The 27,941-nt window shown below is 44.2% G+C and overlaps 13 protein-coding genes across 13 annotated transcripts; 7 read left to right on the top strand and 6 right to left on the bottom strand.

Moving 5' to 3' along the window:
* Positions 1 to 253: 253 nt before the first annotated feature.
* On the top strand, positions 254 to 3,745 carry JR316_0005078 (Baculoviral IAP repeat-containing protein 6; the record flags this gene model as incomplete). The annotated part of the gene is made up of 16 exons (XM_047890842.1): positions 254 to 289; positions 361 to 525; positions 584 to 650; positions 708 to 806; positions 867 to 1,120; positions 1,179 to 1,556; positions 1,613 to 1,876; positions 1,933 to 2,598; positions 2,652 to 2,767; positions 2,823 to 2,837; positions 2,895 to 2,961; positions 3,021 to 3,062; positions 3,113 to 3,190; positions 3,238 to 3,334; positions 3,397 to 3,434; positions 3,494 to 3,745. 16 exons carry the CDS (start codon positions 254 to 256, stop codon positions 3,743 to 3,745), a joined length of 2,634 nt encoding a protein of 877 aa, XP_047750603.1.
* Positions 3,746 to 4,072: 327 nt separating this feature from the next.
* JR316_0005077 (Peroxisomal nicotinamide adenine dinucleotide carrier) lies at positions 4,073 to 5,465 on the top strand (the record flags this gene model as incomplete). The annotated part of the gene is made up of 9 exons (XM_047890841.1): positions 4,073 to 4,140; positions 4,202 to 4,256; positions 4,321 to 4,421; positions 4,477 to 4,586; positions 4,641 to 4,791; positions 4,854 to 5,050; positions 5,107 to 5,134; positions 5,187 to 5,385; positions 5,439 to 5,465. 9 exons carry the CDS (start codon positions 4,073 to 4,075, stop codon positions 5,463 to 5,465), a joined length of 936 nt encoding a protein of 311 aa, XP_047750602.1.
* Positions 5,466 to 5,699: 234 nt separating this feature from the next.
* JR316_0005076 (uncharacterized protein) lies at positions 5,700 to 6,482 on the top strand (the record flags this gene model as incomplete). The annotated part of the gene is made up of 2 exons (XM_047890840.1): positions 5,700 to 5,783; positions 5,844 to 6,482. 2 exons carry the CDS (start codon positions 5,700 to 5,702, stop codon positions 6,480 to 6,482), a joined length of 723 nt encoding a protein of 240 aa, XP_047750601.1.
* A 1,858-nt stretch (positions 6,483 to 8,340) lies between these two features.
* JR316_0005075 (uncharacterized protein) lies at positions 8,341 to 9,422 on the bottom strand (the record flags this gene model as incomplete). The annotated part of the gene is made up of 5 exons (XM_047890839.1): positions 8,341 to 8,540; positions 8,608 to 8,744; positions 8,796 to 8,870; positions 8,931 to 9,122; positions 9,181 to 9,422. The coding sequence occupies 5 exons, from the start codon at positions 9,420 to 9,422 to the stop codon at positions 8,341 to 8,343; spliced, it is 846 nt and encodes a 281-aa protein (XP_047750600.1).
* Positions 9,423 to 9,581: 159 nt separating this feature from the next.
* JR316_0005074 (Stress-activated protein kinase alpha) lies at positions 9,582 to 11,689 on the top strand (the record flags this gene model as incomplete). The annotated part of the gene is made up of 11 exons (XM_047890838.1): positions 9,582 to 9,730; positions 9,804 to 9,917; positions 9,971 to 10,109; positions 10,165 to 10,341; positions 10,405 to 10,662; positions 10,714 to 10,820; positions 10,880 to 10,964; positions 11,019 to 11,039; positions 11,147 to 11,206; positions 11,268 to 11,414; positions 11,471 to 11,689. 11 exons carry the CDS (start codon positions 9,582 to 9,584, stop codon positions 11,687 to 11,689), a joined length of 1,476 nt encoding a protein of 491 aa, XP_047750599.1.
* Positions 11,690 to 12,326: 637 nt separating this feature from the next.
* JR316_0005073 (ESCRT-III subunit protein snf7) lies at positions 12,327 to 13,546 on the bottom strand (the record flags this gene model as incomplete). The annotated part of the gene is made up of 5 exons (XM_047890837.1): positions 12,327 to 12,403; positions 12,475 to 12,589; positions 12,726 to 12,840; positions 12,989 to 13,166; positions 13,366 to 13,546. 5 exons carry the CDS (start codon positions 13,544 to 13,546, stop codon positions 12,327 to 12,329), a joined length of 666 nt encoding a protein of 221 aa, XP_047750598.1.
* A 609-nt stretch (positions 13,547 to 14,155) lies between these two features.
* On the bottom strand, positions 14,156 to 15,330 carry JR316_0005072 (Sphingosine N-acyltransferase lag1; the record flags this gene model as incomplete). The annotated part of the gene is made up of 5 exons (XM_047890836.1): positions 14,156 to 14,180; positions 14,231 to 14,331; positions 14,382 to 14,612; positions 14,668 to 14,958; positions 15,010 to 15,330. The coding sequence occupies 5 exons, from the start codon at positions 15,328 to 15,330 to the stop codon at positions 14,156 to 14,158; spliced, it is 969 nt and encodes a 322-aa protein (XP_047750597.1).
* A 436-nt stretch (positions 15,331 to 15,766) lies between these two features.
* On the top strand, positions 15,767 to 16,779 carry JR316_0005071 (U2 small nuclear ribonucleoprotein B''; the record flags this gene model as incomplete). Its single annotated transcript, XM_047890835.1, has 4 exons — positions 15,767 to 16,090; positions 16,149 to 16,374; positions 16,434 to 16,545; positions 16,602 to 16,779. 4 exons carry the CDS (start codon positions 15,767 to 15,769, stop codon positions 16,777 to 16,779), a joined length of 840 nt encoding a protein of 279 aa, XP_047750596.1.
* A 1,606-nt stretch (positions 16,780 to 18,385) lies between these two features.
* On the bottom strand, positions 18,386 to 19,417 carry JR316_0005070 (Glyoxalase 3; the record flags this gene model as incomplete). The annotated part of the gene is made up of 7 exons (XM_047890834.1): positions 18,386 to 18,475; positions 18,534 to 18,608; positions 18,667 to 18,769; positions 18,831 to 18,877; positions 18,942 to 19,124; positions 19,179 to 19,295; positions 19,358 to 19,417. The coding sequence occupies 7 exons, from the start codon at positions 19,415 to 19,417 to the stop codon at positions 18,386 to 18,388; spliced, it is 675 nt and encodes a 224-aa protein (XP_047750595.1).
* A 660-nt stretch (positions 19,418 to 20,077) lies between these two features.
* Positions 20,078 to 21,805, top strand: JR316_0005069 (uncharacterized protein; the record flags this gene model as incomplete). Its single annotated transcript, XM_047890833.1, has 7 exons — positions 20,078 to 20,102; positions 20,163 to 20,277; positions 20,335 to 20,511; positions 20,569 to 20,843; positions 20,900 to 21,152; positions 21,206 to 21,374; positions 21,428 to 21,805. The coding sequence occupies 7 exons, from the start codon at positions 20,078 to 20,080 to the stop codon at positions 21,803 to 21,805; spliced, it is 1,392 nt and encodes a 463-aa protein (XP_047750594.1).
* A 21-nt stretch (positions 21,806 to 21,826) lies between these two features.
* JR316_0005068 (uncharacterized protein) lies at positions 21,827 to 23,959 on the bottom strand (the record flags this gene model as incomplete). The annotated part of the gene is made up of 10 exons (XM_047890832.1): positions 21,827 to 21,846; positions 21,916 to 22,176; positions 22,197 to 22,337; positions 22,403 to 22,514; positions 22,567 to 22,632; positions 22,687 to 23,046; positions 23,105 to 23,451; positions 23,500 to 23,562; positions 23,623 to 23,691; positions 23,743 to 23,959. 10 exons carry the CDS (start codon positions 23,957 to 23,959, stop codon positions 21,827 to 21,829), a joined length of 1,656 nt encoding a protein of 551 aa, XP_047750593.1.
* Positions 23,960 to 24,857: 898 nt separating this feature from the next.
* Positions 24,858 to 25,907, bottom strand: JR316_0005067 (Glyoxalase 3; the record flags this gene model as incomplete). Its single annotated transcript, XM_047890831.1, has 7 exons — positions 24,858 to 24,950; positions 25,010 to 25,084; positions 25,142 to 25,244; positions 25,304 to 25,350; positions 25,415 to 25,597; positions 25,666 to 25,779; positions 25,848 to 25,907. The coding sequence occupies 7 exons, from the start codon at positions 25,905 to 25,907 to the stop codon at positions 24,858 to 24,860; spliced, it is 675 nt and encodes a 224-aa protein (XP_047750592.1).
* A 997-nt stretch (positions 25,908 to 26,904) lies between these two features.
* Positions 26,905 to 27,644, top strand: JR316_0005066 (MOB kinase activator-like 1-like protein A; the record flags this gene model as incomplete). The annotated part of the gene is made up of 6 exons (XM_047890830.1): positions 26,905 to 26,946; positions 27,004 to 27,029; positions 27,095 to 27,228; positions 27,288 to 27,407; positions 27,462 to 27,508; positions 27,561 to 27,644. The coding sequence occupies 6 exons, from the start codon at positions 26,905 to 26,907 to the stop codon at positions 27,642 to 27,644; spliced, it is 453 nt and encodes a 150-aa protein (XP_047750591.1).
* Positions 27,645 to 27,941: the final 297 nt, after the last annotated feature.

Below are 27,941 nucleotides of genomic sequence, written 5' to 3'. Positions count from 1 at the left end.
CGGCTATCTTTGTACTGAAATCTTATATATTATTGTTTGTGCAATGTGTGCAGCCATAGACGTGTGTACTCAAGTACCTCAACCAAAAGAGACTAAGAGTCACTACATTACGTAAACATATAAGCATTTACTTTGGGTTTAGTTCAATCAGACTAAGTTCTCAGAGCCGAGGTTGTAACTCGCTCACAACTTCAATCTACAGTTCGAGACTCTCCTTTGATTTTACTGTTTGTGTACGTACTTCATAGTAAAGATGTCGGAGGTTGAGGTTCAACAACTTGTTGAAATGGTGTGTCGGCTACCAGTCTACTGCCTCAATCATGCACCTGGTACTCACTGGCTTCATGAACGTGTCTATAGGGTGCTACTCATGCCCAGGCGCGCGCTGCGCTGAAACAATATAAAGATGTAATGCAGGCCGCCGAAAGGTTTTTTGAGGGCAAATTTGATCACATCAAGGATGAGGACGTAGAGATGTCTTCTTCCAGAGCGTCTCCTGCAAGGGACAAAGTGCCGCGGCCAGCTGTACGTTTTGACCGGCCTTCCTTGTCATGACACTCGGATTAAAATATCAGATTAATAGACGCCTTCAGATGACGAAGATATGGATGACGCAGAAGACCAGGATGAAGACGAGGACGATGACGATGGTGAACTCCATTTCATCGTCTCACTTGACAGTCGTCTGACTGATAAATCCGTTTGAGATGGAGGCGACTATGTCGATTACGACTCTGACTTTGGAGAAATGAATGGAATCACTGCTACATCAGGGGCAGGAAATGTAGATGTCGATCCTTACTCTGGTAAGATCCAATTCAACACGGCCGCGGCCAAGTCGGCGCTTACTTGCAATGTATCCGCAGGAATTTTCTTCTCTAAAGATCGTAAGGAAGAGGTCATTGAGATCGATGAAATACCAGAAACGATAGTCATTCATGAGACGAACGAATCAGTGCCTCTAGTGACGCAGGGGCAGTGGATGAAGGGCTGTCCTGAAGGTGGTGAACAAAGTTTTTTGTTTAGTCTTTACTCTCAACTCAGCACGGATGCCACTCCATGCCCTCACGATTGTGGGGCGTCAATTTCCCGGAACAAGGGCGATTTCTTCGCCTTACATGTAAGTCAGCGCTCTAAAATATTATTTGTACAAGCCACAATGAATTAATATGCTGTAGGCCAATTTCACAACATATATCGATCGACTACGAAGTCGGGTGACAAAAATTTGTCCTAGATGTCACTCGAAAATGTGCCTAGCTTGTGGCGAACCTGTTTCAATCGATCATGAAAAACATGCTGCTAGTCGCGAAGACCCCCTTTTTCACTGTTCGAATCTCCAGGGTGTTATACTGGGAGTCGGCTTAATAATGCTTGACCAACTCTATAGCCAGCAAGTTTTGGATTCAGATGATCTAGGCGTCCGAACAGCCAAAAAACGCAAACCTGACGGGAGCAATGTCGATGGAGATGATGAGGATAGCATGTACTATGGCCCTGGGAAGAAAGCAAAAAGTAGCAGTGGTATTGGCTATGACGGCGACGCTACCGAAGATGTAGGTCTTCTCTTGCTCGAGCTTGTAGATTTGCCACTCATATACTATATTTCAAGAATACCGGACAATTGAAGGCCTTGGCTAATCAACGCTCGAAGGACGAAAAGATTTCGAAATTGATGAGTTCCATACGTGTCTACCTACCTAATCTCAATCGCGAGGGTGGTGGGAGAACGAGCGATTACTTGGTCCACCCAACTGCTTTAGCTCACCTTCGCAGACGCTTCAACCACATTTGTAGCAGCCTTCTTCGGAATGATTCGTTAGCAGACATGTCCGACCGATCAGTACTCTACTTTGAGCTACTTGAATGGTTAGAGGTATCTAAAAGACTGTCTTCTTTGTTCGTCGATTTTGACTTGACTTGCTGCGCTAGACCGTCTCCAATCATGAAGCTCTGGCTAGCATGATGGCGATGCCAATCATGGTGGTCGCATCAGTGAAGTCTGTTGTTGCCAAAAACAATCAAGCGCGAGAAAGGACTATCGTATATGAAGGAAGTTCAGGTCCTAGGGAGCTTCTTGAGGGTATTGCCATACAAGCCCGGGCAGCGTTAAAAGGATTAGAAGGAAATAAAGTAGTGGAGCCCACCCCGGAAGAGCTTACAGAGGAACAGAAGCGTATGACGGTTGATGCGAAGGAAAAAGCTGAGGAAGAAATTACGAGCATAACCTCCGATGAGAACATGAAGCTCCTTCGTTTCTGCCGACGTATACTCGCGACTGTCTCAGCCATCGATCGCTCGCTACGGGATACCAAGGGAGATGCCTTCGTCGAGCGTTTGCACGCTTCGCTTCCGAATATTTCATCGTCTGCCGACGTTACTCAATACCGTGTTGAGGCTGGCGCATCACAAGATGCAATTGAACACGCTTATTCAGAATGGGCGACTCGAGTGAGATTTGAGTACTGTGATTTGACTGTGCCTACCGCGGGACAGGACGACGACGTTACACCGCATTATAAATTCTTCTATGATAATGAAGCTCGAATGTTAGCAAATTCCGATATTCCCAAGAGGTCGTTGGCCATCGCCAAAGAAGTGAGTTTCTAGTTCCCTACTCATTACATGAAGACTGCTAAATCACTTTGTAGCTGGCGATCTTGACGACCAACTTACCTGTCAGTTGGGGTTCTTCCATATTTTTGAGGGTCGACGAAACACGGGTCGATGTCATCAAAGCACTGATCACAGGGCCAGAAGGGACCCCGTAAGCTTTATTGATCTTTCTGTTTCGTATTGCTACATTAACTTCCTATTTGCAGGTATCATAACGGATGGTGGGCCACTCTTCTCTCCTGACTACAACTTTGCTGTTGTCTAATACAAACATCTAGTTATTTATTCGATATTTTCTTAGGACCGAGTTACAACCAATCACCTCCTAACGTAAAATACATGACTGTAAGTTGCAACAGATTTTTCTTAGCAAGATTTATATAATAATGTTCTGCTCATTATAGACGAACGGCGGGAAGTACCGTTTCAACCCAAATTTGTACGCTGTACGTTGAGAGTCAAAGTAGATGGTTTACATACTCATGACCATCTGCAGGACGGTAAAGTATGTCTCTCGTTACTTGGCACTTGGCAAGGCCCTGGTTGGGTTTCTGGCAAATCTACCTTACTACAAGTATGTTCAAAGCAGTTTCTTGATATCAATAATCTAAATGCCCATAGGTTCTCATTTCAATACAATCCATGATTTTATGCGATGAACCATATCTTAATGAGCCAGGTTGGGCCACAGGCTCTGGCACCCCGGCGTCACAAGCATGTGTGTCCTTTTCAGTTACTTTTGCATTCTGGGGGTCGCCATCTCAACCTGCATTCTTGTAGATTCTGCCAATGTGAGACGCATGGTCGTGCGGACTGCAGTGAGTTGTCATGATAGCATCGATATTGAGAGGAATGAAGTGAACATGATGGCCTGCAGATGCTCGGAAACCTCAAAAATCCCCCTGAACCATTTGCCGAAGTCATACAAACACATTTCCGGTTGAAAGCTAATTCTATCATTGCTCAACTGGACGAGTGGTTGAGTAAGGATGATGGCAAATCGACAGCGCCAGACGGGGCCGCTTACTCAGGAGTTACTATCAACAAAGCTGACAGCTCGGGCAGCTCTAATGGGTTTGCAAAGGACATTGAAGAGTTGAAGGGCCTCCTGAAGTCTCTGGGTGATTAGTGATTAGTTTTCCTTCTTTCTCTTTGTATCCTCAATGTAACTTAAATAATAATTGGCATCGGGAGAATGAACGTCAACGGGATGGAAATGGAGCTCCGTAACATTCATTTTGTATCCGCACTAGGTACTCTTAGTGAAGAACGCGGGGAAGGCATGGCTGAGTGATGGGTGACATGTGATTTCGTTAGACCCAACGACGTCAGGATGTCCCGAGTCCTGGAACGCAATCACAACCGATACCCGAATTTCGTACATATGTAAAAACCTTGTGAACAGTCCCTTACAACCACACACGAATCTTTTCTTTTCCTTTTCACAAAGCCTACAATGAGTGATTCCGCTATCCATGCTGTCGCTGGTGCTGCTGGAGGCATCGTGGCGATGACGGCCACTTAGTACGCAACCATTGCTTTTTCACTTTTCCGTAGGAGTGATCGCGCTGACCGGGATAAAAAGCCCTCTCATCTTTCTTTCTACTCGAGCAGCGGTAGAAACCAAGAAGGAGCAAAAGGTTCGCATCTAGTCTATCTGTGCTGGTATAACTGCGTCGTTCAAGACTAATTACGGAACAATAGTCGACGTACCAAGCAATTATCGACATCATCAAACGTGAAGGAGTTCTGGGCCTCTATAGTGGGTTGGACTCAAGCTTATTGGGTATCGCTGTTACAAATGGGTAGGTCATCTTCCTAACGAATGAATTGTCTGAGATCTAAAGGTTGTTTTGGTAGCGTTTATTACTACTTCTATGAGCGCTCGAGGGAGGCTATACTTCGCACGAGAACAGGAGGTAGCAAGGCACTCAGTACCCTGGAGTCCATGTTGACTGGGCTAATTGCTGGTCTGTCTTCACACCTCTCTATTCTGCATGACACTTACCATATAAATGTTGCAGGTTCTGCTACAACCATAATCAGCAACCCTATATGGGTCATCCAAACATCCCAAGCTGTCCGCACAATGGGGTCGGACGGAAACACAACCGTTACGAAGAAACTTGGATTTTTAGAGACTGTTCAGAGCATCTTGGCGAAAGATGGAATTGGGTTAGTTCATCATCATACCCACCTTCTATCTTAATAGCACATTTCTGACATACGTAATAAAGTGCCCTGTGGCGAGGGATAGGACCCGCTCTGGTCCTTGTCATCAACCCGATCATTCAATATACGGCATTTGAACAGCTGAAGAACTTCTTGATAACAAGACGTACAGCCAAGCTTCGTGCCGCAGCTGGAGCAGCGACGGCTGTTGCGGTTTTAACTGATATGGACTTCTTTGTCCTGGGCGCGCTCTCAAAACTAGGTGATTTGCCATTAGATTCTCGACCCTTCACCGTCTTCTGACTTGCCGCCTCTTAGTTGCCACAAGCATTACCTATCCATACATGTATGTCGTCATTTTCCTCTCTGATTGTAATTCTCATCGCGGGCATTTTCAGTGTTGTAAAGAGCCGTTTGCAGGCAGGATCCGCCAATGCGTTGAGATACAAATCCTCCATTGACGGATTGCTGACCATTTTGAAGGAGGAAGGAATCGAGGGCCTGTACAAGGGCATTGGAAGCAAAATTGTGCAGAGTGTTCTCACGGCGGCCATCCTCTTTGCAGGTCAACGGAGAATCTTTGAGATAACCAAAGCGGTAAGTTGGAGGACCTCGCTTTAGCTAACAGGAGACTAACTAGCGGCCAACAGTCCCTGCAACCTCTTATTAAAGCATAAAGACGAATAATTTAAATGGCGCTACCCTAATAACATACACCACTACCTAATTGTAATGCAAATGAAGGGAGAAATAAAGTTGTTTGTCGAAAGAGAGTGGCGTTTGAATCTAAATGGTATGCGGGGTAAGCCGAGATCTTGGATGATGCCCCGGACCGACAGCCATATAAAAAGTTGTCACTGGGCCTGCTACTTGCTTGCTTTCACTCCCTCTGTCTCTGTCTTACCCACAATATGTCCGTCTCTGTAGATGACCTCGTCTCCTGTCTTTCTTCGAATCACATAGGCCAAGAAGCCAACGACATTGCCGTTCTCCAGGTTTTATCTTTATCTCAGCGTTCGAACGAAGCATTAATTAACCGATAACCCGTCTCAAAGGCGCAGCTAGCTCAGACACTGTTCCGTGATTCCTCTGCACTTGACATACAGCATGAACCCCAGACTCCATGCTCACCTCGAGGGCGTAAACTAAAAGTACGAGCGTGTACCACCCCTACCGCACGTACACCTTCGGTCTCCTCGAATCAAGGATGGGGCATGGCTATAGACACGAGCCGTAGCCGCAGAAACTCAGTTTCATCTTCATCTTTAGAAAACCTGGAGGAAGACGAGAAAATGGTGGAGGATCTACTCATACCTGCTACGTCTCTTTCGGACTCCCTTTCTGACTCGCACATGGGAAGCGTATTTCTTACATACCAGGATTCTCAATCATCGCAAGCAAATACGAATGTGGAGGTTTTTCTTCCCGGATACACGTCTCATAACAATTTCTCGGATCCTTTTCCATCTTCACCGACCACTTCTCTATTCACAGCGACGGATCCTTTCTATCTTGCTCAATTGGAATCGCTGAACAGCCCTGCCGCTCACCCTCGGTCTGTATTTGCCCAAAGCGCGTGTCTAAACGCAAACTCTCCGTTTGCCCTTTCTCTTCAATCCGATCAACCCTGCTTGTCCACCCAGAGCTCAGGGTTGGCGGGGAACCACCCATCAATGACATTTGGCGCTTTCTGATCTTTCTCCGAGACCACTGCTTAGGTTTAATTCCGGTAATGAACCCTTGTATCTCCAGCAAGCCAGGTTGAGTGCTTGAAAAACGTCAACTAGTTTTTCCGCGGAGATGGATGGTTCTGCCACCAAAGTTCCCATAGTGTTCCTCCCGACAAACGCACTGCTTTTCAACGGACGTTCACCATTCTTCATGATTGACGCCAATACAGTGCCCAACTCAAAAGTAACAAGGACTTCATCATTCACACTACACTATGATATCAATCCTTTCTCTTCACCATCCCTATCTAGTGTACATTAAATTCCCACTTCCCTTTATTCCGCTTGCCTGAATTGTTCTGTCGCTATCATCGCTTTCTGGTATCCTTTGTACATAATATAATCTCATTTTTGGATTCGGATGCCCAACCAGTTCAGACACGATCTCGCTGCGCAGTTATTCCGTTCCTTTGTTATCTATTTCTATTGTCAATTAAATTGCCCCTCATTCCGTTCAAAACTAGCCAAAGCAAAGATAGACATGGCCGGAGCTGTCTTATTCTTACGTGGCATTGACACTCGCAACTTCCCGACGATGACAGTCTATGAGCTCGGATTGAGAAGATAAAATTGTTATGGGATTGATTTGCCCTACTTGATTCTATTCAAAATGCGAAAACGGGGTAGTGGTATTGCCTTCTCGTGCGGCAATTCATAATCTCATCATCTCTGCGGCACACAAAGGTACTAATACACTTGTGACTTCTTTGTAGATCTTGAATAGGAGAATGATGGATCGAATTGAGTCGTGTCGTATTCTCCGGTCGAAGTGTGAGAAGGGGGGTCTCGGTGATCTCTGGGTAAAGTAATCACAAAATATCACAATGCCATTGTATGAGTCATAGAGAAACCCTACACCTACAACGCCCGGATTGTATGCGCATGGGGTCGCATAAATGTATAGATTCTTCGTTTCAACGGTGGTTATTCTCGACAAAACATATATGTTTGAATCCACCGGACGGACCACGGTTGTTTGAAAAGAAGTGGAGGTGTTTCCAGAGTGTGTTACACGCTCCCAATACGACTTGCCCCTGATGTGCTAGTAAACAATAAGAATAGACGCCGTTCAGCGTCTGTCGGGGACTTGACGGCGCCATTGCCGTTATGCCCGGGAGATGTAAAAGGAGATACTGTCTTGTATCAGATCGACATCAGGAGAAAGTTGAAATGTGTGCTTCAGACTGTAGACACCACACACATTGCTGGCAAGGTATATATGAGTTGTCCACTGGTTTCATGGCTGAGTAGGAAGAAAAAAACAGGGGAAATGTTTTTAAAAGCGAAAGCGTCATCGACATAAACCGAACGCCAGACCGAGGAGAGCGAAAGATGGCCAACAATGTAGATCATTGCATCATTCAAAACAGCGATTCATAGCAAAGTTTTGAGATCTAAAGTAGTCAGTAGATGGCGTGGCAAGTAAGACAAAAATAGTTCACGAAAAGGATAGCTTGTGATCAATAGGTAGCCTGGATGTTAAAGATAAGAATTTGAAGTTTATAACTGTTCGCTAGTATTGAATGCACAAATATATATAAGTCAACATTGGGAGTGTTTAGAGCACATGTTGGCAGAAAATTGAGCTGTTTTAGCCTCGTGTGGAAACTTTGAATTCCCATTAAGCGCCGTCAAGACCCGAGCTTTGCTTGAACCAGACATATCGAGAAGGTCGACCGCCAAAGCCACGGATTTCATGGATAACGAGTAACGGAGTCATCAACAAAGATTTCCACCCATCGGGATAAATTTGCAAGGGAGGAGACTCCTTAAGAACATAACGATGACAGGAACACACGTATTTATACATCGCTCAAAGACATTATGGGTCTTGTTGCTCCCATTTGAACCATCTTTCCGGCAAACGATCACCGTGTATAAAATCGCGGGTCATTTCCGTCCAACGGTCAATTTGGATCTCAACTGGGCCGGTTTTATGCGGACAATAGTAGCGTACTTGCTTTCTAAGTCCCTCTTCTGTGTCCCTTTCACTACTCTGGGAGGATGGAATATATGATGAATCTATGAGAACAATATTGAAGGTTATAAGCAAACCAGAAATTAGGCATGATGAATTTCATCTTCTGACCTTCTTCGAATATGGCTACGCACGAAAACAGTCTTTCGATAACAGTTAATGACTCGCAAAGAACATTTTCGTTGGTTTCCAGAAGTTTAAGTTGCCCCAGTTTTGAATCAAACAATACGAGGGAAGGAGGCAAATCCCTGTACAATATAATTGAGAGAGAAGAGGCGACATTGAAATACTGCACTGACAAAGGAGACTTCTTCAGGTTAGAAATACAAAGGAAGAGACGGTTGAGAAGATTCAAGTAAGAGGACAGCATCCAGCTTTTTGTATGATAATCTGAGATGAGGTGCAGGACATGCTGACATCCAAAATTTACATACGATGAACGAGATGTGTTGGCGTTTTCTTCATTCCAAAGATATCTCGAAAGCTCATGCAGAACGATGGTGCTGGGAGGTATAGGTTGGACGGTTTTCTGAGGAACTGGAGTGTGTTCCGTCGCGTCGACCTCTGGATTGGCAACGCGTAAAAGGGACAGAAGCAAACAGAGATGAGCAGGACTTGGAGGATAGCTGGCGACAAGGATTCGTGAACGAAGGTTTCAGGATGTCAGAAACACGAAAGCGGTACAATATTTCGATCCTTGAGGACAACTCGGAGGTAGAACCTTTACCAGATTCTGTGTTCAAGAAAGCATCGTTGAACTGTTGTAAATCAGACACTAGATCTGATCTTGAGGCAGAAAGTACAATAGCACGGTGTGACGATAGAGCTAAATGAATAGGCGCGGATGGATGGTATTTGCCCGTGACAAGCAAAGAAGGAGCCTCCGGAATGTTTGGTGCGAGTGGGGGCGGAAAGAGAGATGGCATGTGGCTGTACAGTGTAGCTAATTTCCAAACAGGCCGATACTATTTTGATTACGGCAGACAGCGGCAGCTGTGGGGACATCGTCAAAACCATGATGTTCTATTGACGCGATTATAATTACTTGTTCAGTGGGTTGCCTAAATACTCTATCCACTGTCAAAATGCCTACTGGGACAACTCATCTGTTATTATCATTAGGAAAATCACTTGCTCAAATCACAGCTGAGCTTGCGCCTGTGCCTGCTCTGTTCCCTTTGGTGGATGCCCTTTGCAGTATTATCCAACTTTGCGAGAACGTCGCTCATAATCGGTGGGTTAGAAATCCTGTACTAACTGTTAGCACACAAGTACTAAACATTCCTGTTCAATTATCCGGGAGTCAGACATGCAGCTAGGCAACTCTGTGATCGATGTCACATCTTGGTCCTCGCTATGCGCGAATATCAAGAAAAGGCCGTCAGCGACAATATAACCCAAGCGCGAAATGCTGTTCTTGAGTATGTATCGGAAATGTACCCCGTTCTATAACACGTTGATTATTTTGTAACAGAAAATTGACTGATATCCAGTTCAAAATGACCGAGTGGGCAAACCTTGGCCGGGTGAAGAGCCTGCTCAATCAGGATATCATAGCAAAAGATATTGCCGCCTGCCATACGCAGATTGACGATTGCATCAATAATTTTCACGTATGTTTCATGAAGCTTTTAAATGGACACATTTTCTCGACTAACTTTGGAACAGCTTACTTCCCATTTTGAGATCCATGAATGGATGGCACAATTTCAGAAGAACCAAAGATTAGATCACAACGAACTTATACAGAGTCTCAGCCAAGTTCAGGAAACTACGCAGCAAATCGAAATCCAGACGACTGAAATGAACGCCATGATGAAGCAGATGATGGCGATGCTTCAAAAGGTTCTTATTATGCGTATTCTCGCTACTGAGTTTTCATTCATGTTCTATTGACAACTCTGGTAGGCTATGGGGGAAAATCAACAAAACGCAGCAACTTTGCACAAGGGATTATCCACGAATTTATACCATTATCAAACCCAATGCAAAGAGTTATTGCCGGACATGCATCTTCAGTCGGGAGAAGTGAAGAAGATAGGCAAAAATCCTGTACGAAAATCGTCTTCAGGTTTACTGGACATATACGAGGGCCTCTATCTAGGGAGTGAGAGGGTTGACATAAAAGTTATCCATTCAATGAATTTTGACGAGAAAAATAAAAGGGTAAACCCTATTTCTTGATTTCCTTACATCAACTGATGTATTTTTGTGTAGCGTTTTAGGCGGGAAGCAAAGCTATGGGCCGAAATATGGAAGCGCGACCAAGGAGAGCATATTGTGCCCTTTTACGGGTTTTGTCAAATGGATGGGGAGCCACATCCGTAGGTAACAAACAGCTTCACCTTCGAGGCAAATTACCGAACACCCGTTTCGTCACCAGATGTATGATTAGCCCGTGGCAGAAAAATGGTGATGCTCTGACTTATGTGAAGGCCAACGATCTCAGCGTTGATTATTTCCAATTTGTAAGGCGATGGTGTTTGGATTGAATTGTACAGTTTCTCATCCAGCATGGCTAGGTTGGACATATTGTTCGCGGTGTTGCTGTACTTCACAGTATGAATCTCGTACACGGTGATATATGATCTGTATGTATTTTCAGTTACATTGACTCAGAAGAAAACTTATTTCTCGCTCTCTGTATTAGCTTACTATTCTAGTGAATGATAAAGGTCAACCTTTGCTGTCGGACTTTGGTGTATCTAAGGTAGCGCCAAGTTACGTTGACATGTAATGTGTTCATCAAGGATTATCACCTTTGTCTTTAGATTATTGATGATGCATCCGAGGCCCCTCTCACTCAAAGCTCTGGAATGCTAGATAAAGGCAGGTACAGTGCTCCAGAGATGTTCCAAGGCGACGGTGTTCTTTCCGCTGCGACCGACATATATAGTTTAGCCATGACTATCTTAGAAGTTTGTCTCCCTGTATACAATGTTCTCCACTCAGCCTGACATTGAATTCAAAACAGATCATGACCCACAAGCAACCATTTTCTCACATCAAGCACCACTTAAAAGCTTCCCGAGAAGCTTATGAAGGAAGACATCCACCACGACCGACCGAGCCCGAAGTTTCCAGACGAGGCTTGGGCGATGAAGTTTGGACCCTGTTGGTGGCTTCATGGTCATTGGTGCCTTCTAAGCGACCTTCTATCAATATTTACTTGGATTATTTTACAAAAGGTTAACAGAAATATTGTGTTTGGTACCTTTCTGTTGAGGCTATTGTTGCACTTGCTGATTACTCTTCGATCCACATGCAGCTCATAGCTTGATTAGCAGAGCTAAAAGGCACATGTAACCAATTACCTTACAAATCACAGACGTAAGTGTGTGGTTGTGAAGCATATAGTTTATCCTAGTTTAGCGCATCCCTGAGGAGCGCGAGTCCAGTTGACGTTGACGCTTGAGACAGAAGTATAGGGTTAACTTAACTACATGTTTAAAAATTTAGGGACAAAAAGTAAAAAGCGATGAGCAAGTTTGGCATTTGTGAGGAAAGGGCTGATGTACTAAGTGATAGGTAAAAATATAAAGCCCAAAGGCAGAATTAATGCACAAGAAAATGGTTGAGTAAGAGTGAAATTCCGTGGACCGCATAACGATGGTAGTTTGGGAATCTCTTGAAGCGGGAGCGAAAGGTTTGGAGTGATCGTAAAACGTGCAGAAGGTCGTTGTAGTACGTAGCTAGGGAGGAATGGCAGACAAATGGACCCAATGAGAGTGTAGATAAAATATACAAGAAAACGTACACAAGCTAACGATGAAATGATAACGGCACCGGCCGAGAGAGTGAAAGCAAGATAAAGACCATAGATGAATGGGTTACATTGCCATCTCTGCCTGCAGCTGCTTGAGCTGTTCCTCTTCGTCGTCCTCTGCCACAGCGGGTCTCCGTGATTCTGCACACGCGATAAGAAAAAAAATTAGTCAGGTAATGGACAGACTTTCAGATTAAACCCTAAAACTTTACTTTCTTCGGCCCTGGTAGCATTTGGCGGCAGATGTACGGGTGCGTGATCCGCTTCGTTTAATCTCTCGTTCAATACATCTTGTTGCAGCTCTTCTAAATCTGCCTCCAGTTCGGACTATGTATTGGTTGAATGTGCAATAATGGACGAAAATGGGAGGGAGAAATGGACGATGAGATAGACGAACAAATGAGAAAGGATTTGAATGGCAATCAGAGATATGGAAACAATATCTGGTGCAAACGAAACCTACCTCATCCAAGTCGATGCCCGTGTACATAGGATTAGCAAGTGCCTCTGCAATATCGTTGGCGAGCTCTCTTTGTTCGTTTACTTGGTTCATAGTAGCATCGACCTTGTCTATGGTCCTGTAAACCGGATATGAGTATAAGCAAAACGTTTGAACTCGGATACAAAGCATTGAAGTATCGTAGAACGTGGTAAAATGTTCAGTTACACGACAAAACAGTCCGCAGCAATGGTGAAGGGATGAGAGAAAAGATAAGCATGACTCACAGATTACCGTGAATGACCTTGAGAGCATCGGATGCCTTCTTCATCGCCGCCATCGTTTCGGCGTTTAGATTGGCTGATTCAAGGGTATTTACTTGCATCTCCAATTGAAGGCGTGTTCCAGCAAGCCGATCAAGTTCGCTTTCAGTCACCTTCTTTCGCTTCAGCGCGGCGAGAGCCGCTGTTGATATCGGTTGTCCACCACATCGTATCAACGGGAACCCAGATCAGAAAGGGAATACAGAAGGTGCCGGGATTCAATAAAGAATATAGGTGTATATGCGTTATAAGAAATACAGAATGAGAGAAGAAGAACATAGGTTAGTGTCAACGCAATGACGTGAATGAAAGGCTCAGGTGGGAGCAAAGGCTTGACGCACCAGCCTTATTGGACACAGCGTTTGCCCTAGATTTCTTTGTTTCTTCTTCAATTTTTCTCTGCAGATATTCCTCCTTCTTCTCGATCATCTGTAGTTGTTGCCGCAGTCCGACGATTGCGTCGCGAGCTGTCTGCTTGGGATCTTTCCTCCCAGCTCCGAAGTAGCTCATGAAACTGGCCATCATGGATAATATTCGAATTCCTTTGAGTTGAGGTCTGAGGATTCGGCGTGGAAGAGTTGGTGTTGATAAAACGATGTAAACTAGGTAAGGTCTTCACGGGGGATGTAAAAGAGGTGTAGAGCGCAGTGGATTGAGAGGCACAGACGCCGACTTTGTTGCCGATGTACCCCGATATGGAAATAAGCATGACCTGTATTGACGTTGTCCCAAAGGTCACGGACGTATCGGCGTGGTCCAATTTCCATTGCTACTTCAACTACTACTACTAGAAATAGTAATACATACGATAGTACTGACCAGTACGGACAACGAAGAAAAATATTAAAATCGCAACTGAGGAGCACACCATAAGCCCTAGTGGGATTGCATTAAAAATTAAACTGCAATGCTTCTACATCAAAGCTCTATTCGCGGTTGCGCGACTGTCGTAACAAAAAAATAACTTGCTTGTGCAGCAATGTCCTAGGTCTTAATTACTGGAGTGTCCGGATTTGATCTGAAGTTAGATCATTTTTATATGAAACAGTCGTAGAGTAGTTTTAACACCGTGCATTTCCCAAAATTTTCTTCCTGGGCCTGACTGGAAGGATCGAATGGGAATGCAAATATTTAATCTTCTTTGGCTTCTGATAGGCTGCATAACCGTTCAGTATGATTGAGTGTGATGTCAGAAACTTCGCTTACTCGTCTTCATCATCACTTCGGACGTCTGTCGCGCCATCTTTTGTGGTGAGGACACGCCAGACAACTTTGCAGATCAACCAGAACCATCCAACCTGGATAAGCTGTCCACATGGTCAGTCATTTGGTTGCAGATGGGAAAAATATGAAGTACCTCCAGTGCGACAAGCAAAACGCAAAACACGCCGTATACATTTTTTGTCACATAGTGACCACCATCCTGATCCCATAGCCATTGCAGATGCTGGGGACCGACATAGATAGTTGAGTAGATGACAAAATTGAATAAAATGTGCCTTGTTATGAGCCAAGATATCATGAATACGCCAAATGTCATATCACAAAGTAGCTGGCTAATTTCGAGGTAACGAATCATTTTAGCTAGCTACATAAAATATAGTCAGTCCAAAGAATAACTCGATTAGCTGGGTTAGTCTCACCGGTAGGAATATGTCACAGCAATCCATTAGCACCATGATTACACAACCCACACGCGTAAAGTCGCAGAAGTAGCTGCCCACCATCAGAAAGATAGTGATGATGTGGTGCGACATCATTTGTATGTGATCCTTTCTTCGAGCTTCTGCGTTGATAACAAGAATTTGGTGCAGATAAAATGCATTTTGGGTCAGGTAGTAGATTTTGACAGGAGCCGCGATGTGTTTGTGAGGGTACGCTACCCACAAATCCGTGGGATCCAGCATCCGGGTAGGCAAATTATAATGGACATACTAGGGGAAAGATCAACTTTTAAAAAAGAAACCAAATGTTAAAATACGTACAAGACCAAAAGACCATTGTAAAGTGTAATACACCACTGACCATCCTTGCTCAGCGAATCTAAGGACTTTATGGTTGAGCTGGCGTAACTCTTTGGGAGTAGGCCCGGTTACACCATTCCCATTGACACTTCCATTTGGATGACCGTTCCCGTTGGTAGCATGAATATGTCCGTTGGATTTGGCTTGACCGTTGGTAGATCCATTGAATTTCTTCTCCTCGAGAGCTTGCGCTTGGCGTCTCCGCCTAAGATCCCTGAACAGCTTCCACCGGGCAAACGGCTCGAAGATCAACAGCCGAAACGCGTCCCGTAGAATAGCCATTATTGCGATGATCGTAATTACCAGACAGATGTCAAGTTTACCAGCGGTATAGTATGCCGAATCATGGAAAGAATCTGTGTTCTCTGGGGTAGGGGTAGGATATTGAAGGGTGTAAAATGGTGTGAGATATGGCGAGGACGCGAGAGCGTATACTGTGTTCATTTTGCTCCAGGCTTGATAATGGGTATGTAGCTTGGGAGAACAGCACCAACGCTGCCGGTATAAAAAGGAGGGGTTTATCGAACCACCTTTAAAAATCCAGATTGAAACGAGGTGAAGCGTCAGGAGAGAAGAAGAGAACAAGCAAGCGCGTCAGTATCCAGAAAAGGTGGTATAGGGTGAGGGAAGACGCGTTCCGGAGAATCTGAAGTTGCCAGCTGCAACCTGGAAGTAAGGAGACCCTGTCCAACTGACCGCACTATTTATTTTTGCAATAATGCACTTCGTGGGAATGTGTCCGCTTTTGGCGCGCCCCAACCAAACCATCGTCAAAGTCCTCCAGTCCAGAACAATCATGTCCTCCTCAACAAATCAGCCGAATACAACTTTGTACATTAAGAATCTAAACGACAAGGTTAACAAGGAGGAACTCAAAACTCAACTATTCGCTCTCTTCACAACATATGGCAAAATTATCGATATCATCGCTTCAAAGAGCCAGAAAATGCGCGGCCAGGCCTTTCTCGTCTTCACTGATCTCGCAGGCGCGACGTCTGCCATGAGAGCATGCGAAGGTATGATATTCTATGACAAACCACTAGTGAGTTCCATAGCAACGCGCAACACAGGGAGTTAGTTGTTGAATGCATTCAAAACAGCACATCGACTATGCAAAGTCAAAATCGTATGCCACCCTTCGCGCAGAGGACCCCGATTTTGTGCCTCCAACGTCCGCCAACGCGAGCTCAATCGTGACTCAAAATGGCAAGCGCCAAAGAGATGGCGAACCAGAATCAGACCGTCAGACGAAGAGGGAAAAGGCAGACGACTCAGATGAGGAAATGGAAATCGATGATGAGGATGAAACTCCACAAAAGAACTCATGTACGTTGCATTACGTCCATAAAAATAACGATATCTGCTTCACAACTTTCCTTGCAAAGCTGCGGCGCCAACTAGCGTGCCTACTGAGGTGCAACAGCCATCATCACGACTGCTATGTACCAACTTGCCTCAAGAAGTCACGGACGACGTGTTGTCCGTTCTATTCCAACAGTACGTTGTGCCGATCATTTACTTGATTATTGTAATTCATGTACCATTCGAATTAGGTACAAGGGTTTCCAAAAAACCCATGTTACATGGTCTCCTGCCCTTAATCCTGCCGGTATTCGGGTGAAAATGGCCCAGGTGATGTTCGAGTCAGCCGAATTAGCTATTACTGCCAAGGATGCTCTGGATGGCTTCACTCTAAAAAAGGGCTGGCAAATGTCTGTGGTCTATATTTGACCACCGAACCTTACATTCGACTTTCTTGCGCTGCGCGGTGTGTTGTCTATCTTCGACGTTGTAATATCATGGCTATTGTTATTTGCATTTACGTGCTTAACCGTACGAAATGGATTGGCTGCCAATAATGCAGGGGTACTCTTTCGGTTCGTCCATCTTCTAATAATGTTGGATCCATTAAACAAATAAGCTTTCTACTGGATGGCCTTCAGAAGACGCTGAATTTTAATAACAACTTTTTCCTGAATACATAACACCAGCCACTGGATGTCGTTGGGAAAGCAGACGACTAACCTGAAATAGCATGGCAACTTAAAGATAGGTTATTTCCAACTCAAAAGGTCTATCCTCTAGCGAGAACGGAAGATCAAATAACACTTAAACATCAATTGTGTTTTGAAGAATTGATTCGGATACTTACCTCGACAACATGAATCATTTCTTCCTCTACATTGACGGGCCTGTAGTGGTGCTGCCGGCACACATGAACTCTCCTTCTGCGTCTCTCCAGGTTATCAAAGTGCCCTTCGAATTCAAAGAGCTTGATTGAGGATCGCACCTTAAACCAACTCAGATCTTGCTATCTTACTTAACTCAGGTTCATGGGCTACCGCGGAAACTACTTTCCCTCTCGTCCAGAACTGAATCAACCGCAGTTAGAAACATATACCGCAGAAATCTGTTCAATCCTACCTCTCCGATTGACCTGTTGGTATCGACATCGTGAGTAAGATCGATATATGGAACATGTCCTCTGACATAGAACACGGCATGGTAGTTTTTTGCTGAGACCTCAGACAACTTCTTGGTCGTAGCAAGCTTTTCCTTAACGACTGGGTCGTTAAAAAACTTGACCGAGTCTTCGCCCTGGGTCAGTAACTAAGGAATAAATCATGCCTTTTCTTTCTTGGTTAAATGTACTTTTATATCGTTGCCTACTTCTGGCAGTACCGATGCTCGTAATGTAAAATGGAGACCCTGACCATTTTTTGTACTGGTCTTCAGAGCCGTCCTCGACTCGAATTACCGCAAGACGAGGCCACAGAGCTCGAGGCATGATGTTTCAGGTGATATGAAGACGAGGCACAGACAACTGAATTGCGAGAGCTTCTTTATTAGTAGTTACATCTTGTCTTCTGGTTATTCCATTTACCCTTCCATCATTGGCAAGAAGTATCGCAACTTCGGATTATCCATAAATAGAAATAATTTCCAATTTAAGTAAGTTACATTTACGAACACACCTGGGCTTTTGTGTCAACAATGGAGTTAGATCGATTGTAACGCATTCATTTCACATTTTTTGAAAGTGAAAGAATTCAACAGTTTTATTTTGACGGTATAACATAGTGCAGCTTTGCACTGAATCATCTTATTACTAAAGCATGATTTAGGGGCATGGACCGCCGTAAACGGCACTCTCATTATTCACATGATGTGTAGACGAATGAATAAATATTGCCAACCACTGGTAACTTTCTCTTCAATTAAATGGATAAATCTTCAAGAGTAAGATTTGAGTGCTTTATTTGTAAATGGTAATACAGAGTACTTGTACTGCAAACGTCGAGCTTTCTGAATCAACTTTGATCGAAGTCTGCATCTACTAAAGAGCCTTGAGCAAAGCTTTGCCAATAGATACAGATGAGGCTGGATTTTGTCCAGTGATAAGTTGTCCATCGACGACGACCTTTTCCTGTGAACATGTCGACTTGAGTTTTCAACTTTACAATGAAAAACGAAAGATCGATTACCCCAAATGGCTTGTCGGCTTTTACATAGGACTTTGCAAGTTCAGTAAGTTTATCTTCCAAAGAGAAAGGTACATCCTAAAGGAAAAAAGAACATTGAAAAACCGTCATATGAACTGATTACCATTTAACTCACTCCAGTGCCATCAATCATAGCTTCCTCTGTGTTGGAAAGACCGGTGACTGTTTTTCCAGAAAACAAAGATTTCCCATCCTCAGACCTCCAGTTTACGAGAGCACTGTCGACGGGTGCTGTTAGCTTACTTCAAAGATACGACGAGAAGCAGCGATATATCTCACGCTGGTCCATGGCAGACGGCTGCAACGGGTTTCCCGGTCGTCCAGAACTAAAGGAAAGAGCACATATATTAGAACGTTTCACTGACAGACTAAAATTTGCTTGCGACTGACCTCGCCAATTAGTCTATTGTTTTCGGGATCATTGGGGAGATCCATCACTGGCGCATGCCCTCCACCGATGTAAAGGCCATCGTAATCTTTGGCTGAGACGTCGGCCAGCTTTTTAGCAGTAGCCAGTTTATTCTTTACAACGGGGTCATTTAAAAATTTAACAGAGTCCTCGTCTTTAAAGTCCTGCAAAACAGTGTCAACTTTAATCGGATGTAAATTTGCAAACTAATATCGTACTCTGATGCTTCCCTCATCTGGCACAGGATTTGGGCCTTTGGGAGCAGCAAAATCGATGTCGATGCCGTTCGCAGTCAGAACGTAGTACGGATGCGCAAGCTCTGGCAAATACCAGCCCTATAATCCACGCAAATAGTTAGTCAAGAAGATCAGGAGCGTTGAAATTTAAAGATATTTACAGTTTGCTTTCCAGCAAGGCTTTTGTCTGCAGATGACAGGATAAAGAGGACGGCAGGCATTGTTGCAGTAATACGACTGAACGTGATAGAAGCTTGGTAGATGGTTGATTGGTTGGGATGGAGTGTCTAAGAGACAATGGAGAATACCTGGTATATATCATGGTCCTTTTATATTCAAACAAGGCGAGTTTCTATTTTCCAATTCGGAGGGGCATATCCCTGAATGTTGTGGTGAATCATAGTAGTACCGCGCCCGTCAAACCCGTCGCGACTTGAACGTGTAGTTGGATTTGGACACGGTCGTCCGGCTCGTACGAACAATGCGGTTCCATGCGGCGAGTACTCCTCGCAAGATAGGCCTGGCACGTTACACATGGACCAAAAACAACCCATTTCAGTGCCAATATGTGATCGACAAGAATCGACAAGTCGGATGTGCTTATTAATAAACTTCGTGACCTTCTTCGGAGACTTGCCGTAAATGGGAAGAAATCCCAAATTTGGTTGAGGATATGGAAAGCCAGACTGATCTGCTCAATGTTTGGCTCATGCCGCGTGATGGCCGGTCCTGCTAACGTCTAGCTAAAACATGCTTGTGTTATCCGTAGACTCCTATTCTGAATGAAATATATTTTCCTACCTTGTTTCTCATTGTGATAGGGCAACAATTGAAAATCCCTACTCAGCGCCGTCTCTTCTATTCTTTTTGTATTAAAATCAATGCCGAACCAGCATAAACCACTTCGTAAGTCTTGTGTTTTGTACAATAGGTAATAGAAACTGAAGTCATCTATTGATCCACAAGCCCCTGAGGATGAAATCAAGGAATACGTACAGTTCTACTATGATCTAGGTCAGAACGATTGTGAGATTCAGGACAATATGAAAGACCATTACAATACAGAATTGTATGGCCTAAGGTGCGTTGTTATTACCTCTACGGACACGGGAATACGTATCAATTAATCTACTTCTAGTGTGTCGAGCATTAAAAGGCTTAGAAAAAAGTGGGATCTTCTCAGTACTCGACAACAAAAGCACACCTTGGAGTCAATTGCCCCTGCCATTCAGGAAATGCGAACTAGATTCCCTACTCGAGGTGTGGAAATGATTAGAAAGCAGCTACGGGTTGAGTTTAATATCAGAGTTCCTCGGTATGAATTGAATATTATCATTTTTGGAAGAACTTGCTCAAATATAGTCTACACCAGAAGTGTTGTTTATAATTATCTTCAAATGACTGAGCCCGATGCGCTAAAGGCTCGGAAGGCTCGTAGATTCAAACGCAGACGCTACCATGCTGCTGGTGTTAACGATACTTGGGCCCAAGACCAACACGACAAATGGGGTCCTCGGTTTGGACTATGGCTTCACCACAGTGCAGATCCATTCACTGGATTCCTGAATTGGTTAAAGGTATGGTGGACTAACAAGAATCCCCGTCTAATTGCTGGTTATTTTATTGATACGGCTCGCAAATATGGCGGTAGGTTTAATTTTACTCTTCTATTATTTTTACTGAATAAAGTTAACTTTAAACAGCTATTCCTCTTACGACGCAAAGTGACCCAGGATCAGAAAATTTTGGTGTAGCCAACGTTCAGACCTTGGCTCGACACCGGCTTGATCCTACTCTTGTTGGGACTCTGCAACATAGGTGGCTTTGGCATAAAGCCAACATCAAGCCTGAAATCAATTGGTCGGTATTTCGTCGTGACTTTGCTCCTGGTTATGAGGATTTGTTCCAACAAGGAGTTGTTTCTGGATGGTATGAAGTTACCAATGTTGTTGAAAAGTATGTTTGATCATAATTTTTTGTGATATCTGTTTTAATTATTGTTTACATAGCTTGGTTTTCCGCTGGATCGCAATTCCATGGCTGCAAAACGAGCTTGACAAGTGGGCAAATACCAAAAATCGAACGGCACCACGTTCAGACCGCAAGAAAATTCTCCCACTCGGTGCTCCTCTGTTAATTCGCACCAAGCCCAAAAAATTCAATGCTCTTGACTTTAAGGTATGTTTATTGTGTAGATGCTATAGACCAGAAATTCAATTTACATTGAATAGATTCCTGTTACAGAAGACCTTCTTGATGACCTTGAAAATGAGTATGCACCCAAAGATCACCCAGTTTTTCAACTTACACCACCCACCTTTGACGAACGAGCCCGAAAGATTTATGAGGACATTGGGACTCCTGAGGTAACAATGGCCAGTTTTTGGGAAATTTATCGTACCATGCTCGAGCGCTTTCGTGGTGAGGTTGATGAAGAAATTGAAGTTGTTCTGACTGCGCGTGTTGCTGAAGAACAAGGTATTGATCAAGAGGAAATATCTTTACTTGATGGAATGAAAGACCTGCGACAAGGTGATAAAGTTGTTGGGTTGCAGGAACACTCAGACGATGGAAACTATGCTTCATTTACAGATACAGATGAAGAATAAATAACACAGTAAATCTATAAATTACTTAGTCTTAGTATCAACTACACAATAATCAGTTATTGGGCATAAAAAACAGTTAATTGTGCTAAAATACAATAGAAAGTAGATACTTCCTCGCCAATCAAGGGTTGGTGGACACGCAAATGCGAATGGAAATGCAAACACAGCTGTGCCGTCTTCTTCTTCCCCCTCAGCGGCGGCCGACCCAGCAGCCTTGCCCTGGTGATTGTCGATGGTGGCTAGAGCGGGGAAGGGCGGCAGCGGCAGCGGCGACACGACCCAGCTGCCTCGTGCTGGTGGTCGTCGATGGAGGCGGTGGAAGCGGAATGCTGGTCGTCGGGGATGGCGGGACACACCGGCGGCAGCGGCGGCTGTAGTCTCGGACACAGACCAGCTGCGCGAAGCAGCTGGTCGTTGATAGGAAAGGTGGGCCGCTGTTGAGTCGCTAGCTCATCTGGGTTTTTAACCAAGTCGCTGAATGAAACTGGAGGTGGTAGTTTGAAGAACGAAACATCTTCAATAACTGTCTGAACTATAAAAAAACATGAATTTAGTACATTTTCTAACTTTAAACATAGAAAAAGATTTAAAACTTACATAACGATTTCATATTTTTTTTGCGCGGTGGGACTTGAAGCTGAAGTGCATTTTTTAGCTCATCTGCTGTATGCTGAAGTGATGGACCCTCTACTGGATCAGCCTCAAAATTCTAAAATTGCAGTAAGTCTGTGGTTGTAAGTAGAACAAAAATGTTTACTAACATCTGATTCCCAATATTTGCGCTTTACAGCCTTAGATGCTATACTTCCATGAAGCGAAGCTGAAGGCTTTAAAATATATTAGTCATTCTCATTACAAAAGAAACCTAGTAAAACACTTACCTGCATTTCATCATTCCGCCGATGAGAAGTTTCCTTTGGCTCCGTAATATGGTCTATTATAGACTCATAAAGGCGGTGAGTAATACAAAGGTATAGTTCAATTCCTTGCTTCGGAGTAAAAATCTTTGAAAGCTTATTCCGACCTTTGAAACTGAAAAAGTGTTCCGATATAGCATCAACATCTGGCTGTTTTGGAATAAGTTCAACCCATAACTTATTCCTAACAACACAGTCATCGATACGCAAAGGAAACCCCTTTGACCATTCCAAAAATTGAGGAAGTAAAGCATAATACATTACCCGTTTAAGATCAGTTAGACCTATATGAACTGGAATATTTGAAACGGCCTCATGAAGACCCTAAAATATACCAATATTAAGCTGAATATATCATAGAAATAAGAACCAAATTACTTACAGCAATATGAACTGGGCTTTTTTTGGTCGGAACACGGACAGAAAGCCAAACTTTGACCACTACAAGCTCTGCATTGGCTGCGGAGCTATACGCCATAGCCGCAAAATGTTGGCGCATCTCGTTATAAAATCCATGTGCTTCTTGATAGCCCGGATTGAGTAAATCCTTTTGTGGAAAGGTAAGCGATTTGGCTTTGAGACCGACATTCACAACAGTCGATCCAGGACCAGACAGAGCTCCAAAAGAGCTAACGCCTTGTTGTCGAGCAGGCCTATTTGTGACTGGAGAACCATATGCAACACTTTGTGTAATATTTCTTCCCACAGCAACAACAGGTGCAAGGCGCTCTAATTATTGTTCAGATTTGGACATTACCGGATAGTTGGTTAACTTACCATCACGCTGTGCTGCAGCAATATGCTTCTGGACTATAGCTGCTTCGGAAGTTGCAGCATTATCTACTATTAATTTTCAATTTAAATGAGAAACCATTATTCCAAAGATTAAACATTACTCACCACGACCAACGTGAGCGGCAGCTGAAGCAACCGGCAAAGCTCTAACATTACGAGCTGCTATTTCGGACTCTAATAAAGATTATAAAGTCAATTAACAATAAATATTAAAGATAGACTAACTGTGACCCTGATTGTTATCACGACGTATCGTAGTTTTCTTCGATAAATAGTACTCGTAGCATGAGCCACAAAGGTAACGCCCTTCGCCTTGATGCTTATTATGCATCCATTGGAGCCGGGTACCCGGTGCAAATTGCTGTTTGCATCGATTACATTGAACTGGCATGTTCTGCTCCGATGTAAACTTGGCCTCATAATCTCCAGTTGGCTTGTTCATAATAGAAAATGGTGAATAAAGCAGGATAATCGTGGAAATGGTTAAGGAATAAAAGTGTCCAAGTCGTCCATCGGTTCAATGGACTCCTATTCACCTACTCCTGTCGTGACATTTCAAATTGATATCAATGTTCTAAAGTTCTATGGGTTTCCATAGGGCGGGAGGTTTGGTTCTTAATTATTAAAAGTAATTTATAGGAGCAAAAATATGAAGGTATGTGAACAATACTGAAAGTACTCTGCAGCGAGTTGTGCTCTACACGTTCAGTACCGAACAAATATTTAATCAGTCACGGTGACATCGTGATACACCTTGATTTATAAAGCAAAATGACTATTTATTTATTTATTGTTTAATTTACAAAGGCCATCACGCGGCATGAGCCAAACATTGAGCAGATCAGTCTGGCTTTCCATATGAGGAAGCCGCGATAATGACAGGGTTGGAAGTATGATGAGTCAGCTTCTTCAATCGTTATCAGGTAGTTAAGTAGAATCGGCCATCGTTCTATCCGCCTAACCGACTCTTGTTTCTGACTCGAAGCCTGCAAACGATTGCGTATGACATCATGGCTACATTCGCGGAATCAATTCATACCAACTTTGCGGCGGCGCAAAGATGCGTGCAAAATACGTGTGCTGTATAGCAGTGTAGGCGTCATGAGGACTGAGCAACAGAAAATCCATACCAAAGCTGGTCGACGGCCAATAGTACAAACCCATATCTTAAATTCCTGTCCAATCCAGTTCATTCTTCAAGTTGCGGCGCAAGTTCCTTGAACATAGTTATTTTATGTCGTGCCTATATACTACTTTATTACAGTTATATCCATTTGATAATTCATTTACTATACGGGTCTTCCGTAATGTTTCAATGTCTCACTGTTTACGTCGGGCATCTATTGAAGTGCTTGAAGAATAGCTTTCCCAACACCAACAGCAGAAGCAGGGTTTTGCCCAGTGATGAGTTTGCCATCAACGACAACTTTTTCCTGAAAAACAAAATTATGTTAAATATGACCTCGGCATGACGTTGAGTAATTGCACTGACTCCCCAGGGTTTGTCTGCCTTGGTGTATTTGCCTCCGAGTCCGGTAATTTTGTCTTCCAACAAAAATGGCACGTCCTAAACAAGGAAATGAGAATGAATCCCATGACGTCGAAGAACTCGTCGAAAACTGACCGCGACTTTGCCCACTTGTTTCTCTTCCTCGTTTGAGAATCCAGTGAAATTTCTTCCCGCGAAGATTGATTTGCCTTGTGCGTCTACGCCACCTACAAGAGCTCTGATAGATATTATATCAGTAACATTCATTATCATTATCATCGGTGAAGTATATCTTACGCAGGTCCATGACAAACAGCCGACACAATCTTTCCAGCGTTCCAAAACTATTCATGCCCCCCAAAATAAGCCACGACCACTCCAATAAAATGGTGACCGGTTTCCACTCACCTCCCCGATTAACTTAATATTGTCCTTATCCTCAGGCAAATCAATGACGGGACCATGTCCTCCAACGTAAAAGATGGCGTCATAGTCTTTGAATTGCACATCCGAAAGCTTTTTCGCATTGGCCAATTTCTCCTTCACAGTAGGATCATTCAGGAATTTGACAGAGTCTTCGTCTTTGAAGGCCTGGAGAGTGCGGGAACATGATGCCTTTTCAATATTTTCTCTATCAAAAGGTAGCGTATTGCTCTCACCTGGACGCTCCCTTCGTCAATCGGTGGGTTGGAGCCTTTGGGCGCGGCGAAATCGATGGTGGCGTGTGGCGCAAGTACGTAGTAAGGATGAGCCGCCTCAGGCAAGTACCAACCCTAAATTCACATAGCGTGTGTGTGAGTCGCCAGCGGACGGTGTCAATTCCTATAAGGTTTGGACTTACCGTTTGAGCACCTGTGAGGGTTTTATTGGCAGAAGTCAACACGAAAAGTACAGAAGGCATCGCTTTGGGTTTTTGGACTATGTGGGAGAGATGAAAAGCAGTGGATTATGATTATGATTCCAGAAGGATCCAAAACCACCGTGTCTTATATACCCAAGATATTAGGAGGTCTTTGTCATGACACAATTTCCCGGCCAGTGATATGTGTGGAATAGCGTGGATGATGATTGCAAAGCTGCCGCATCCTGGTGATCTGCGCCGGTATTCGTAATCCAGATGCTAAATAATGTATATAGCAGATCTCACGGCGAAGGCTCATGATTTGTGAACCGCGCGTCTCTGTTCACCGATTCCGGTTAACCACGATTGAGGGGGATATGAATAGGCTCTACGAATAAAAATCCAGATGAAACGCGGTGAGCAAATTGTCGATCGAAAAATTTCATTGGTAAAGGTTGGTGCTCGATGAGCAAAAGTGCGACGCTCGTATGTACGGTTGTCGAAGGAAGTGGTTGGTTGCCTAGCCCGAGGAGCGTAGCCGAGCCATCGCAAGCCGTTATGTCCGGCTATCACCGAACCCCGGACTTGCCTATTTGGCACCGCTCAGTGCTGATTAGCCGTTTGGCCTGTACCTCTCGATGTCTTCGTTCTTTGGCTTGTAAGCGTTCCATTAGCCATCCACCATTCCCGCACGGACTGATCTTCATTGTTTCTGGAATGTAGAGGCAAAACACGGACATTCAAACCGCGCAAGGATGTACCAGAGGGTACCAAGCAGTATCAGCTGAGGAAGTACGCCGAGGCCACTTTGGTAGGATCCTAACTCCACGCGTCGTTGCGTATTCTGGAGTAATGGAGCGTTCCCGCTCACCGCCTTTGAACGCGTCTAGGGATCGGGGAATCTGAGATTGGCCGTGCAATTGCCAGAGGGCGAGGACTTGAACGAATGGCTTGCAGTCCACAGTAAGCTGCCTCTTTTGTATCGAAGCGCTCCCCTCCCTTTCATCTATCGCACACACATCGCCTTCCAGCCGTCGATTTCTTCAATCATTTGAACATGCTTTATGGGACTGTCACGGAGTTTTGTATACCCTCAGAAGTCAGTTTTGCGCCAGAAATATCATTGATATGGAAGGTATTGACGAAATGTTTCCAGTGCCCTGTAATGTCTGCCGGCCCACGGTACGTGTGTTACATTCAAAGTTGTACAACGTATACCCTTCATACGTGGGATGATCGATCCACAGATATGAGTATCTGTGGGAAGACGGTGTCAAGTACAAACGACCCACAAAACTGGCGGCGCCAGATTATGTGGACGCGCTCATGAACTGGGCTCAGAACCTGCTCGACGACGAATCGATCTTCCCCAACAAGATCGGTACGTAACTATACATTACGCTCCAATCGAGTACTAGCGAAGTGAATTCCTCTTTGCAGGCGTTGCATTTCCAAGGAGCTTTCGCGATACGGTGAAGACGATTGTGAGGCGTCTGTTCCGTGTGTATGCGCACATCTACAGCAACCACTTTGACCACATATGCGCGCTCGGCATCGAAGGTATATATACCGGACTATTCTCGAATGAACTGAGGCTCACCCGCATATACGCAGCTCATCTCAATACGAGCTACCGGCATTTCTTCCTGTTTATCAACGAGGTACGCGGGACACCCTGAGAATTTGGGAACAGATCGACTGATGCGGGAGCAGTTTGACCTTGTCGACAAAAAGGAACTCGCACCGCTTGATGAACTGAACGATGCGATCCTGGCAGAAGACTTGAAAGCGCGGTAGTGGTGCTGTGGCACTGATACCCCCCGGACACTCGGTATGATACCTGGGTTAGGGTTTCCCTTTGGGCATTGGATAGGTTAATTCATCACTGACGTCAATCACTACGTCAGTCATGTGTTTGTAGGATGAAATTGGGGTGTACTATATACGATATGTTTTTATTTTACAATTACAGGAAGTCCCAATCGTGTATATGAGACTGGTAGTGGCTACAAGAATCGAGTCGTGTATATCGATTATTCGTGTGCGGCGGGCAGCAAAACAATACTGTAAAGGAAGGGGAGATGGTACAATGCA

Source organism: Psilocybe cubensis, chromosome 4, assembly GCF_017499595.1.
Source record: "Psilocybe cubensis strain MGC-MH-2018 chromosome 4, whole genome shotgun sequence".
Lineage (NCBI taxonomy): Eukaryota > Fungi > Basidiomycota > Agaricomycetes > Agaricales > Agrocybaceae > Psilocybe > Psilocybe cubensis.
This window is presented reverse-complemented; position numbering and strand designations above follow the sequence as displayed.